A 12,497-nucleotide genomic window follows, 5' to 3' on the forward strand; every position below is an offset into this window, starting at 1 on the left:
CCTTATCCTTCAATTACACTCTGACTTTCAGTATGTGTATGGATGTGCGCCTGATGGATCAAGGGCAAGGTTTTCTGATGTTATAAGTGACGTTCATTTTATTTGGTTCTGTAATATGTTATACTGTTCAATAAATTATCTATGTAGAAACTGAAACCAGGAACATTTAGCTAAACAATCCTTGGCACCGAATCTCTATAGTGCCTGATGATGCTTTCTACAGATGACCCTTACCAGATACCTTTAAACTTAATGTATTCAAAGTATCAAAATATGGGAGCCCCTTCCAAACACTCCAGTATAAACTGCAAATCCCAGAACCACAAAAGTAAATGGCTAACCAAAGCATTTTTAATTTCTCTATTAAAAGACTTGATGCTTTACTGTCAAGAGATACAGTAGACACCATAACTGAATATGTGAAAACTGTTGAAACTGTTGTCTTGGCATCATGATTGCTGTTCACTTTATTTAAAAACCAAAAACAAAGGTTCACATTTAAATGTTATTTGAGGGTAGTGGGAAATTATTCACATCTAACGTGGTGGGCATACAAAATAAGAAATTGATTCAAAATCATGGTAAAAGTAAAACAAATCATACAATTTTTTGAGCACATCAACCCTTGTTTGTCAATACTGACTGAATGTTTAATTGGACATGACAAAAGAACTGTATTATACTATGCAAAGACACAAAAATGTTACAAATAAGTTGAGGGGAAAATATTTAGTTGGCATGGTGTGTGGTTGAGAAACACAGTTTCAGTGTGTAAGGGTAAGGCCCACCTGTGGATAAGGGATAAGAAAGAAATACATTTTAGAGACAAGCACTAAAAGACATCATGAGCAGTATATAGTATACACTATGGTCAGCCTTCAAAAATCATGTGTGAGCACTTACTGGGGTTTTTCATCTGGTAGTGGTTCATCATAGCTAGAGCTTCCATGGCATCATTAATGGATTCCCACTCCAGTAGTCCAGATGAACTCCGCTCACCTTTTGTGCCACAGAAGACCATTGATGAGATAATAATATAATACTTAACTGTGTGTCAATGCATTTAATTAAACACAGACAGGTTTGACTGGTCCTCTCATCTGTTTCTATAGCCAATGCTGACTGACTATAGAACCATCTGGTGTGAACTATCACTTTTTTTTTTTTTTAAACTGTAAATGAAACAATCATAAACATTCAGAACCAACCAGTTTGTACTGTGAGTAACTCATTACTCACTTTTTCCAGTGAAAAGCTTCACACTTGTGGGACTCTTGATTCCCAGTTCATCACAAACCTGGAAGGTGAGGCCATTTTCAGTGATAATTTGAGGGGGTGGTGCGTGGAACATCCTTTCATCTGAAGGCTTTCTTTACCTGGTTAAAGATCTCTGCAGATATGTCAGGCTGTGCGTTAAAGAAATGGAGGACATTGCTGGGGTGCTGGATTCGGTTTTTCGCTGCCTGCTCTGGGGAAGTAAAGCGGTTGTTACGGGATCCATGGAAATCTTTGAAGCTGCTGGTGTTGTCTTCTAACTGGTAACACTGTCCTGGCACAATAGCTTGCTGCTTGGACACACTGCCAAAGAAGGACAGCCAGGGGTCACATGTTTGTATAATGTGTTTGTATTTCAAATTAGTTGTGCTTATTCTTTGTAACATCTTATTACCAAACATTGAGTTTCTGTCCAAAAAGGAAGTTGTTGTTGAGGTGTGTAATGGCCCTGTCCACAGAGTAGCAGTCTCCCATCTCCACCATTGCTGCACCAGGTTTACTCTTCATAAACTTAACCTAAAAAAGTAAAGCATCCAGATTACATAAATAAGATGCTGTAAAATATTTCATGGACAACTATCCAAACTATCTCTCTTATTCTCCAAACTTTACACATCATCTTCATAGAGCACTCCAAATTCAGGAATCTGTCAAATAAGTTTATTTCTACTTGCCTGAAAGTAAAAGAGAATACAACTATCAATATTTGGTGTCTAACAGCAACGCATCAACTGTTTGAGTTGCTTAATTTCCCTCACCCTTTCTACGTTGCCATAAAGGCAGAAGATGTTGAAGACTTTGTCAGCATTGATTTTAGCGGGCTCGAGACCATACACCATCAGAACTGGGGAGTCAGCATGAGGACCATACTCAGGGGGTGGTGGTCCATATCCAGGGCCATAGCGCTGGCTACCCCGACCACGCCCTCCCATCCCTGGTCCCATGCGGTGTGGGGGAGGGGGACCGTAGCTGTCGTCATTGTATCCATGATAGCCTCCTTGAGGACCCCCTAAATTAGAAAGTGACAAACATAAGAGGTACAGATACAGCATCAGCATTCGATCAATCATTCCTGATGTTTTCCCACTTTCTTTGTTGCATATTTACCATAATCAGGTGGGTGATCTCCCAGAAGAGCTGGCTGCCTCTGGCGCTTGTTCGGATTGCCATTGGGATCTAAAATTGTAAAATAGCAGTTGCCATCAAATAGTTAAACTACACAAGCTACTATGTGCTAAAGGGCAAGGCAGTGATTGACATGCAACAGAGTGTCCTGACATCCTAAGTGTTAAAAAGTCTGCAGGCTGTATTTTGTTAATCTAATGTGACATAATGGAGATTTATAAGTGATTTTGAAAGACAGCTTTCAAGCATTTTTAAAATACCTCCTATATCTGCCATCCTAATATAAACACACACACACCTTGTGAATTGTTCCAATTGCCTTCACCATCAGCATCTGTGCAGGTACACATATACACATGTCAAATCCAAATTAACATTAAAAAGTGGGAGTTTGGCAACACTGTATTAACACATTTCTTTACATCTTGTAGCATGAAACATTTACATTCACATGGAGGATTCCAGTTTAACAGACGCATCAGTACTATGAACAGTCTAAAGGTCTACAGTCTAAACATGTTTTATTGGAAACTATGAAAACTAAACAGTTATACACACAGGAGAATAAGACAGGAGTATAACATCAGTAGTTTGCATTGTGAATGGGGAAAATTAAAATATAAATTGACTAAATACCAACATTAGATCAATCAGAACTTTGCCACAAGCTCCAGTTAACAAATACCACTTTGAATTGTCTTCATCAGCAGACAGCTTCTTTTCTTTTTTTTTTTTTTTAAACAGTTGATATTAGTCTTAGTAGAACAACCATCTACTCTTAGCAATTGTGAGTGTAGCACTTAATGTACTCATTTTAAATTGCAACATTTTCACTAAATACTTCATTCTGGTTATGAGCATTACGTACATACTTTATTGTTGCACAGAATAAATAGCAATACCAAAATAAAGCCATGTTCAAGTGTGACCAGGTATACACACTGTCAGCAATTGATGTGACTGAGAATCTAAATTCAATCTACAACAATATTAGAAGTGCGTCAGTAAGTACGACAACATTATAATTCATTATATGACTATGAAGCATTTGATGCAACTTTGCAGCTTAAACCATCTTTGGACGGTGCAGCCCTGCCATAAATAAGACAACTACATTATTGATTAATACACAGTCAAGGATAAATGTGCACCAACATAATACTACACTCCAGCAGGTTATTTATCCTCTACAATTACAAAACACCAAACATAGTTTCTGTCAATATTACGCTGTGATCTTCAATCCAAACTTGACTCTAACTAAAATATTAATTGTGTACAGTAACAGGGCATTCACACATGTGCTGCAACCACTGTGATACTGTGCATTAATTGTTGTGAAGAGGGCACTATATTAGACTGAGACCAGTTTAGATCAGACTTTATCAAACTAAATCAGTGTTGGCCTTCAATCTCATGTCAGTTGACTGTGTCACCACAGAAACATCCTGATCATAGTGGGACTTGTCCCAATGTGGAAACTCTTATGAAGCACCACTTCTAAATGGAGTTCTATGATAAACAAATAATCTAACACAACAAATTCTCTAAAGTTTGTCCAATGCAAAGTAACAGTATAGTCTTAATTTATCTTGGTTCCATTAAATGCTCAGTCAACTAAAGAAAACCTCCAGGGACTACAGTTTGCCATTATTATGTGTCACCACCAGGTGAGACAACATAAAAGCAGCACTGAAACCAAATAAAACAAACAGCACCAAAACTAAACTTCCTCATAATAAAACAGAGGCCAAAAGAAAAACACATAAGAACCACAACTACTGCTGCCCAAGTACTCTAAAATCCATGTACAACTTTCCAAACACTGCTTAGGTTTTACCTGGAAATCAGTTATCACAGGTCACTAACAGGCCACAGTTGTTCCCCTAGACACTGAGGTGACTACCTAACACAAGATTGTATAATCAGACAAAGGCTATTGTAACATTAGAAGAAAAGTAGTAAGAAACTCAAGGGCTTGACAATTATATTGCTGTCATATTTACTGGTGTTACTATGGGCCTACTACTGAAGTACGGTGATATTAAGATGATGTCTCAAAAATTTAAGACATCAACAGGTATATTTTTACAATAATGCTCAAATTTTTACCATAAAGTGAAATTATTCATTCATTTCTTTCAAGTACTTACAGCACCACACATGGAGCATGGGACACAGTGGGCAGGTAGGGGGCAGTCTTCAGCAAGGATGCTACCCGCCATACTCTGACTCCAGCCTCAACTCATTCTCCCTCTTCAGTCTTTCTTCTTTCTTTCCTTCCTTCCTTCCTTCCTTCTCTCCTTCCATCCATCCCCACCACCAGAGAAAAGTAAATCCACAGGTCCAAGCTTGGTTTTCACTTGTTGCCAGTTTGTTTTGAAAGTTGCTATTAGAGGCTCATTTCCAGCTTACCGTGCTCTGACCACAAAGCAGGACATATGCACCATTTGAGAGTGGGCTGTCAGTCCACAGACACACTGAGCCAAACCTGCATCACACGGGAGGCGTTAAAGGCATCACTATGGGCCAGTTGAGGATAAAATAAAAATGTAAATGAAATAACGAAGAAACAACACAAGAACAGCAGAGAGAAAAGGAGGGAAATGGGAAGGAAGGCACAGGGAAAAAACAGAACACAAGAGTCCATAAATGTAGAAAGCTTTGGAATAGGATTTTGATCTGTGCGTATATGCTTGATAGGTGTTTGATGCTTGTGTCTTCATGGGCCCCCCCTTGGATATTTCTTCTCATGTAAAAATGGTCGTTCACATGATGCTTTCTTATTTGGTTTAATAGCTGTCAGCCACTTGCAAAGTGAAAGGCATCTAGTGCTTGACAATGAGTCATCTGGATTGCCTGCATGACGATGTGCTGTCGTGGCGGTTCAGTTCTGTGTGTTGCCGTGGATATTCAGCTCGTTGTGTTGTCATGTTGTGTTCGGCACAGCACAGTAGAGATGAGCAGATTTAGCATCTGAGAAAGAGATTGGCCTCTTTTTGGATTACTGCCCCAGTATGTGATGTCATCTGTCCCCTTGTTGGGATGAGTGTGTTTGAAAACTCCTCTCTCGCTCTCTGTGGTTGTGCTATGGCAGACGCATCCCAAGGGCTGGGAGGCATGGCCGCAATGACCACCCACCTGACTCCCACCCTCATCATCAATGTGTTGTGTCAAAAGTAGTGACTCCTCGGGGCTCTGCAGATGTGCTGTACTGGTAAAGAGGCTGTAGGAGATGCTTATCAATCTATCATCAGTCTGTGGTAGATATACAAGGTGTTTGTTTGCATGGCCTTGTAGTATTTCTGTCCCTCAAACTGAAATGGTGGCTAGCGTCCACCACCAAAAATAAAATGGATTTCCATATCAGGTGGTGGAGATAGGGGTGATGACGGACTTGGAATAAGGAAGCACTGAGTTGAGGTTGTGTTCCGGTGTTTGATGCCCCACTGTGTCCGATGTATGCCACAGCTGATTTACCCTAGATGTGGCTGTGGGTGCTGTAGCTGTGGAAGCCACTGCATCATTGCAGCATGTGTCTGCTTACAGGTCGAGGTAAGTCTGTATGATTTTGCACAGTGAGGACACAAGGAGTACCTCAGTTTCGTAAGGCAGCACAAGCTACAATATCAAAAATGTTTTGAGAGGACAAGGATACCAAACATCTGCATAAAACCTGAAATGTACATGTTTTTGCAATGCTTGTGTACAAGATAATAAACTCAATTTTTTATGGCAAAAAAAGAAGAAAATAAAACATTTCCTCTCCACATCTACATGAATGTATAGTATAGTATAGTATAGTATATGTTGGCTCACAAGGAACAACAGCAGAAATATTCTATTTCTGACCACACAGAATCTAAGGCAAATATGGTTTAACCATTTTCATTTCTTTAACCTTACACAACATTTTTACCTCAGTACCCTGAAATCGGATTAACTGACACTTGGACTATTGTATTATGTACATTAACTTGTATTTTGGGAAAAAATAAAAGTGGCATAGTAGAATCTCCCCAGTATCCCACATGGCTGATAAAGTTTTCCTCCTGTAGTTTTCAGAAATGTTATGATAATGAGTTTTTCTTTTTTTTTAAACACATTGTTGAACAAATCACAAACACATATCCAATATTCAAAAAAATGCCAACTCAAACTAACAACTAACTCAATATTCAATTTTTTTTTCCTCAAAGTTTCACAATGATTCTCAAAACAACTTATTTGAAAGCTACAATAGAGGGTGTTTGTCATCTATTTCACATTAGAGGTCCCATGAAATGTGCATCTTAGTTTTCCTCAGTGATAGTTAAATGCAGAATATACCAAACCTATTTTATATCAAACAGCACTCTTATCCTTTCTCTTAACTGTCATTCATCATAAACTTGAAGTCAATACAAAAACATCGATCCAATAAAAATGTGATCACAGACTTCGATGCCATCCAACATCAGCAGCAAAACTAACACTCACCACCACACGCACAACAACTTTGGGTTGAATTCTTGGCAATACAGGAAAAACTACTAACAGCGTGCATTCTGATCATTATATTCTGCCTGCCTTCAAGCCCACACGCTGTCATCACCAAGTTTTCCCTTCAAGCTGAAATAAATGCACTGTTAATTTAAAATCAGAACTCATTTCATGGGACCTTTAAAGAGGTGTGCCTAGTGGCCTCTGGGTCAACCCAGCTGGCTAGTGTATGTCTAATTTAAACTATGATAAAATCTCCACTATGTTTGAAAGAATGCTTACAGATGTGGTAGTCTTCGGTGTTCACTAATTTGAGTGGGCAGGGATGTGAGGTTGTTGCAGCTGTGACATGCTCTACAGGGAATGTGAACCTATGTAAAGAGTGGTGCACCTGCATATGCTTCGGTGACAGGTGCATTGGGCTTTTCACATGCATGAACCTGTAACTGAGGTTGGCTGCCCTTGAGGTTGCTCCTCATGCCCTTACTTTGTGCCTGCTGTGTGGCGAGAAAATGCATGAAGACTGTGAAGGCATCACAGGAATACTGCCTATGAACACTGAGCTGATTAGCATAGTGTAGAAACCATTCATCTGTGATCATAGGCAATACCCCCTGAGGCAAAGAACCCTGACCATCCCATACAGTGGCTTGAGAGGAGAAGAGGAAGAAAACGGGGAAAGGAGGGGTTGGAGACTTCATGTTACCTTGGCCACTGAGGTTGGGATTTGTGTAGTCCCATGTGTCTTGGTCATTCTTGAAGACATTAAGGCGTGCTGGCTGTGGACATTCCATTACAAAGAAATTTAATCAAAACTAGTTTCCTGTCACTAGCATCCAAGGTTAATTCTTCATGCATACAATATGATTACATATTGTTACAGACTCACCTTGGCATATTCAATCTTGAGAGTGCAACAGCCAGAATAGATATCTGCCCCATTTAGAGAGGCTTTAGCCCTCTGTGCACTTTGAACCGAATCAAATGTGGCAGCACTAAGTTAAGGGGAAGTCTTGTACAATTTCACATCAGTTTATCATACAATGGAAGAGTTTCAGTTAGTGGAATGCAGAAGTGTGAAAAGGGTCCATTATTTTGTTTTCAAATGTAGCAGAGCATTGCCATAGAAAACTAGGCATTTTTTCAAAAGGATATTCAACCATGGCCTGCACACCATTCTTTCTGAAGATGACAATCCTCTGCACAGGACCACAGTTGTTACAGATGGTGTAAAGCACATCCTGTGGAAACAAGAGCACATTAATATAGTAGCATTGATGTCATCAGCACACTTAACACAAAAGCACATGAATCACATTTAAAAATTTCAGTTACTTAAAAAATTACTAGACTTCTGCCATTTCTTTAAGATGAGTTCAGTAACATCAAGGTGGAGGAGAAACTGTGTAATTGTAAAAATTTGATTTTATACTTACTACACTTGTTTTCGGTTGTCAAAGAATAATTTTGAATCATAAACTGATTCCAAGCACCAAGAGTCAGAATTGAATTGTAAGTTTGCCAAATATGATCTCCATACCACCATATTAGTATCAAGTAACAAGTACATTCATCAGAATCTCAAATGATTTATTAAGCAACAGCAATATTATAGCAATATTAAGAATGAGAAGAACTCTCAATCTAGAAATCTAGTTGGGGAATATTGTCTGTGAACCTTCAAAGTGAAATACCAGTTTTGGGATAAATAAAGTTTTCTGACCTGACCTGACTTGAATAATCAGAATCAGATTTACTGGCCAAGTATGTTCAAACACACAATCAATTAGACTCCAGTTTTACATTGCTCTTAGTACTTACATATAAAGAGACATTAAAAGATAGGAAGGAGAAAAACAACTGATGGGAGAAAATAAATTCTGGGGATGAAGGGGAAGGGTATATACATATAAGTATATACATTGAAGCTATATATTTCTATATACAATAAAATGGACGTTGATGGATATGTAAGCACTAAAATCCTTGGCCTGTGAAGTAAACCTTGTTTTTAATAATCAAGTTACCGTGGTGATAGGATAGATGGGGTTTATGATCGTTAGCAGCAGCACATTGTTGACGCTGCGGGTATCGTCCGAGTCTCCTGGCCGGGAGATCTTCTGACTAGTGGAGTAATTGATGAAGGCAGGATGGCCTGCAATGTAAACTTGGTTCTCTGTGGCATATGTAACAGCATTGCAGGACCCATTCATGTCTTCATACTCCACCAGAGCCTGGCGCTTCTTGGGCATCATAACCACATAACTGTGAACAAATAATAATAAAATAAAATTGAGAGTTTCATTAATAAAAGCCTGCATCTACAAGTTTATATTGCTGGCAACCTGAATGAATGCGCCATGATGTTTTACTGCTGACTACTATGACTGTTCCAAAGATTTATAATTGGTGCTGTCTATGATTGCCTTCAAGACGTTATAAATGACAAAACGCTTGTCATTAAACTTAAGCACGTGAGTCACAAATCTAAAGGAAACAGTGAAAAGTGTGAGCACATTAAACAGTTGGGTTCTTCTGGTGCTTCAATGTTACCTGATGGCCCCGAACTCCTGCAGGGCCTCCACCAGGTCAGCCTCCATTATACCGTCCACCAACCCCCTGATATGCACCACCGGAGAGGGCAGCGGTTTATGAGGGTCATCGTAGCTCTCCTGGAAGTGAAACACTCGAGATGATGCTTGTGGGCACAGAGGATGGTGATGCAAATCGCTGGAGGTGAGTAAACAAAGCAGCTCCAAAGTGACGTCATACACGTAAACGATAAACACATTAGCCTGAAAAATACGTCGTTTTCCCCTTTATTTGAACAGTTTATGATGAGCTAAAACATGAGCTGTATTTATGCAAAAGGGCTGTTCTGGATATTTGAGTACTTACTAGAGTACTAGAAATGACTGTAAACTCGGTACCTGCTTTAGACTATTTGTGTCTGAAGCGTTAACGATAACTGGGTTGCATCGGTTAACTAAACTATGCTAGTTAGCCTCTTCATTTAAGCTAGCGCTGACATAAGCATCAATTTGTCAGACTCACTTCCTCTCTTTTAAAAGCAACGCTGGAACATTTTGACACATTAAAGTACCAACTATCCAAGAAGTGAGAAACACACACCGTTGTCATCCCTCCGTCCTCTGTTTTCTGTCTTTTCGTCGCTCTGCCACCTTCTCCGTAGTATCGGCCCGCAGCAGCAGCCATGTTGTCCTGTCTACCGGGCTACTGTTGCATTCATGATGTGTCGGAACAACGAGAAACTAGTTGACAGTTAAAAGCATTTAAACAGATTATCTCATTTTCTCCACTTCACGCTGGAAAGACGTCTTGACTGAACATTCAGAGGCACTCTCGATGACTCTACAATCACATATTTCCAAGCAGATGAGACGTTTGATTGTACCTTTTCATTCTATATTTGATTTTATTTGTTATACACATATGCCTCCCATTCAGTGGCAGTTGAAAGTGGCTTTTAAAAATGAAAAAAAAAAAAAAACAAAAAAACAAATGGTTTAATTATTCAATTACAATTCCGACTTGTCCAACAACTTAGAGCAGGTTGGGATGTTTTTTTTTCGGTGTTGGGTTGTGAATGCATCAGCAAGGTTGCAAACACCACGCGCGTGATTATTGGCCACTCACTACGTCAATCGTTAATGTCACCCTGTCCGCCCGTGTAATTTTCACCACAGCCTAAGGTGGCGACAAAACGTTATTATACCTCCGATTGACTCGTCTCATTCGGTCGTTGCATGCACATGATGTAATCAAAGCGATGTTGCAAATCAGTGTAACGAACTTGTTGGGGCCGGAGCAGAGCGACTAGATCCTGCAGCGCCACATGGATGAGCCGGGAGAAATAACTTCGGCATGGCTTCTACAAGCGCAGTGCCTGCTATGGGGAAAGAGCGGTAAATGCTAAAGCAAACAAATATGACCACCACAATACACCACTGTAGAACTGAATGCATATGATTCAGTTAAAGTTAAACATATTTCCACACAGGTCAGTAAATCATAAGAGGCCTCTCACAATAGCCGAGCGTCTTCCCTGCACCAGCCACTGCAGTAATATGTCAGTTAATGGTGTGTCAGTGGTTAGCCCATACTCATTCATGTATGGCCTCATTTCCTTCCAAGTTTCAAAGCCTGTTCTGGCTTTAATCCAAGCTCATCTGACAACAAAACTTTGTGCCACAATGTTTATTGTAATCTTCCAATGCAATCGCCTAAATTTAGAAAGTATTTGGGAATAAAGAATGACAGTATTATTTTTATTAACATTTTATTGCCTTTGTGTTTTAAAACTGACCATGACAGTTTTGAGGCCACTGTTCGGATGATCCTTTGAATCAAAGGGGTAGATCCTGGTGTGGCTGAGGTCCATGGCAGTCCCATGGAGAGTGGCCCTCACCAGGCCAACTGAAGGCTACAGAATCAGCTTCAAAGTATACTGTTTTTATTTTTACTAAAGATCTGCTTTTGTAGCATCATTCCTGTGTTATTTAATTTCCTGCCACTTCCAACATGTTCAGTTGGATAACCCTTTGTGTAATGTGTCTGCGGGTCCTCAAAAAGTCTTGAATTCTATTATTATTCATGCCATTAATTGCCATCAATTTTATGTTATTTTACACATCCATCCAAAATGAGTTGATCTCCATTAATGTTCACCTTTCTCACGTTAAAGTTATTTAACTTTAACTCTGAATACATGACTGGCACTCTCTGTCCTCAGCACTTGATTTGCTTTGGGGCATGGATGACTACCGCCTGCGTTAGCTGTTTTAGATATTAAGGTGTGGAACACCACGATCAAGAGGTTTTTGGCCATTACTCAGAGCAATGAGGAGTTTAAACAAGCAGCTTCAGCCATCATGAATAATTTCCACAGGCTAAATCCTGTAAATGGAATCCCTCCATGCTGCAGTTGGCAATGCACATGTTTAGCCACAATGTGAAAGGAAAGAAGCCAGAGGCTTGGGCAGCCTCACTTCCAGGCTGCTCAGGGACTGTGCAGACCAGCTCTGTGAGGGGGTTCTGCATATTTTCAACTTGAGCATGAGACTGGAGAGAGTTCCTTTCCTGTGGAAGATCGCACACCTCAGGCAGCCCAACCACTTCAGACGCATGGCCCTGACTTCTCACCTGATGAAGACAATAGAGAGTCTCATCTTACACCACCTCCGCCCACTGGTGAACTCAGCACTGGGCCCTATGCAGTATGCCTACAGACTGGGAATTTGGGTGGATGACGCTGCCATCTACCTACTACACAGATCCATCCCTCGCCTGGAGCAGACTTGTTTTTGTTTTTTTTTTTGTCTTTTTTCCACCTCCGGCTCTTTTAATACCATACAGCTTGCACTGCTGAAAGGGGAAACTGGAGAGAGCCGGAGTGGACCAACTGCTGACTGCATGGATTACCAACTACTTAACCAACAGACCACAGTATGTGATGCTACATGACTGTGTCTGATGTGGTAGCCTGCAGCACGGGGGCGCCACAGAGCACAGTGCTCTCACCTTTTCACACTGTACACATCAGACTTTCAATGGCAGAATACCGTGTTTGGCAATGGCAGACGATTTGGCAAATG

The 12,497-nt window shown here is 40.2% G+C and overlaps 1 protein-coding gene across 1 annotated transcript; it reads right to left on the bottom strand.

The window, feature by feature from the left end:
• Positions 1–623: 623 nt before the first annotated feature.
• hnrnpl (heterogeneous nuclear ribonucleoprotein L) lies at positions 624–10,098 on the bottom strand. Its single transcript, XM_029519659.1, has 14 exons — positions 10,015–10,098; positions 9,436–9,554; positions 8,910–9,147; positions 8,038–8,123; positions 7,772–7,868; positions 7,589–7,661; positions 2,699–2,734; positions 2,383–2,451; positions 2,034–2,284; positions 1,670–1,791; positions 1,377–1,578; positions 1,240–1,297; positions 904–999; positions 624–788 (listed from the first exon to the last, which is right to left on the bottom strand). Exons 1-14 carry the CDS (start codon positions 10,096–10,098, stop codon positions 730–732), a joined length of 1,590 nt encoding a protein of 529 aa, XP_029375519.1. The 3' UTR covers positions 624–729.
• Positions 10,099–12,497: the final 2,399 nt, after the last annotated feature.

Source organism: Echeneis naucrates, chromosome 14 (genome assembly GCF_900963305.1).
Source record: "Echeneis naucrates chromosome 14, fEcheNa1.1, whole genome shotgun sequence".
In the NCBI taxonomy this organism is placed as follows: Eukaryota; Metazoa; Chordata; class Actinopteri; order Carangiformes; family Echeneidae; genus Echeneis; species Echeneis naucrates.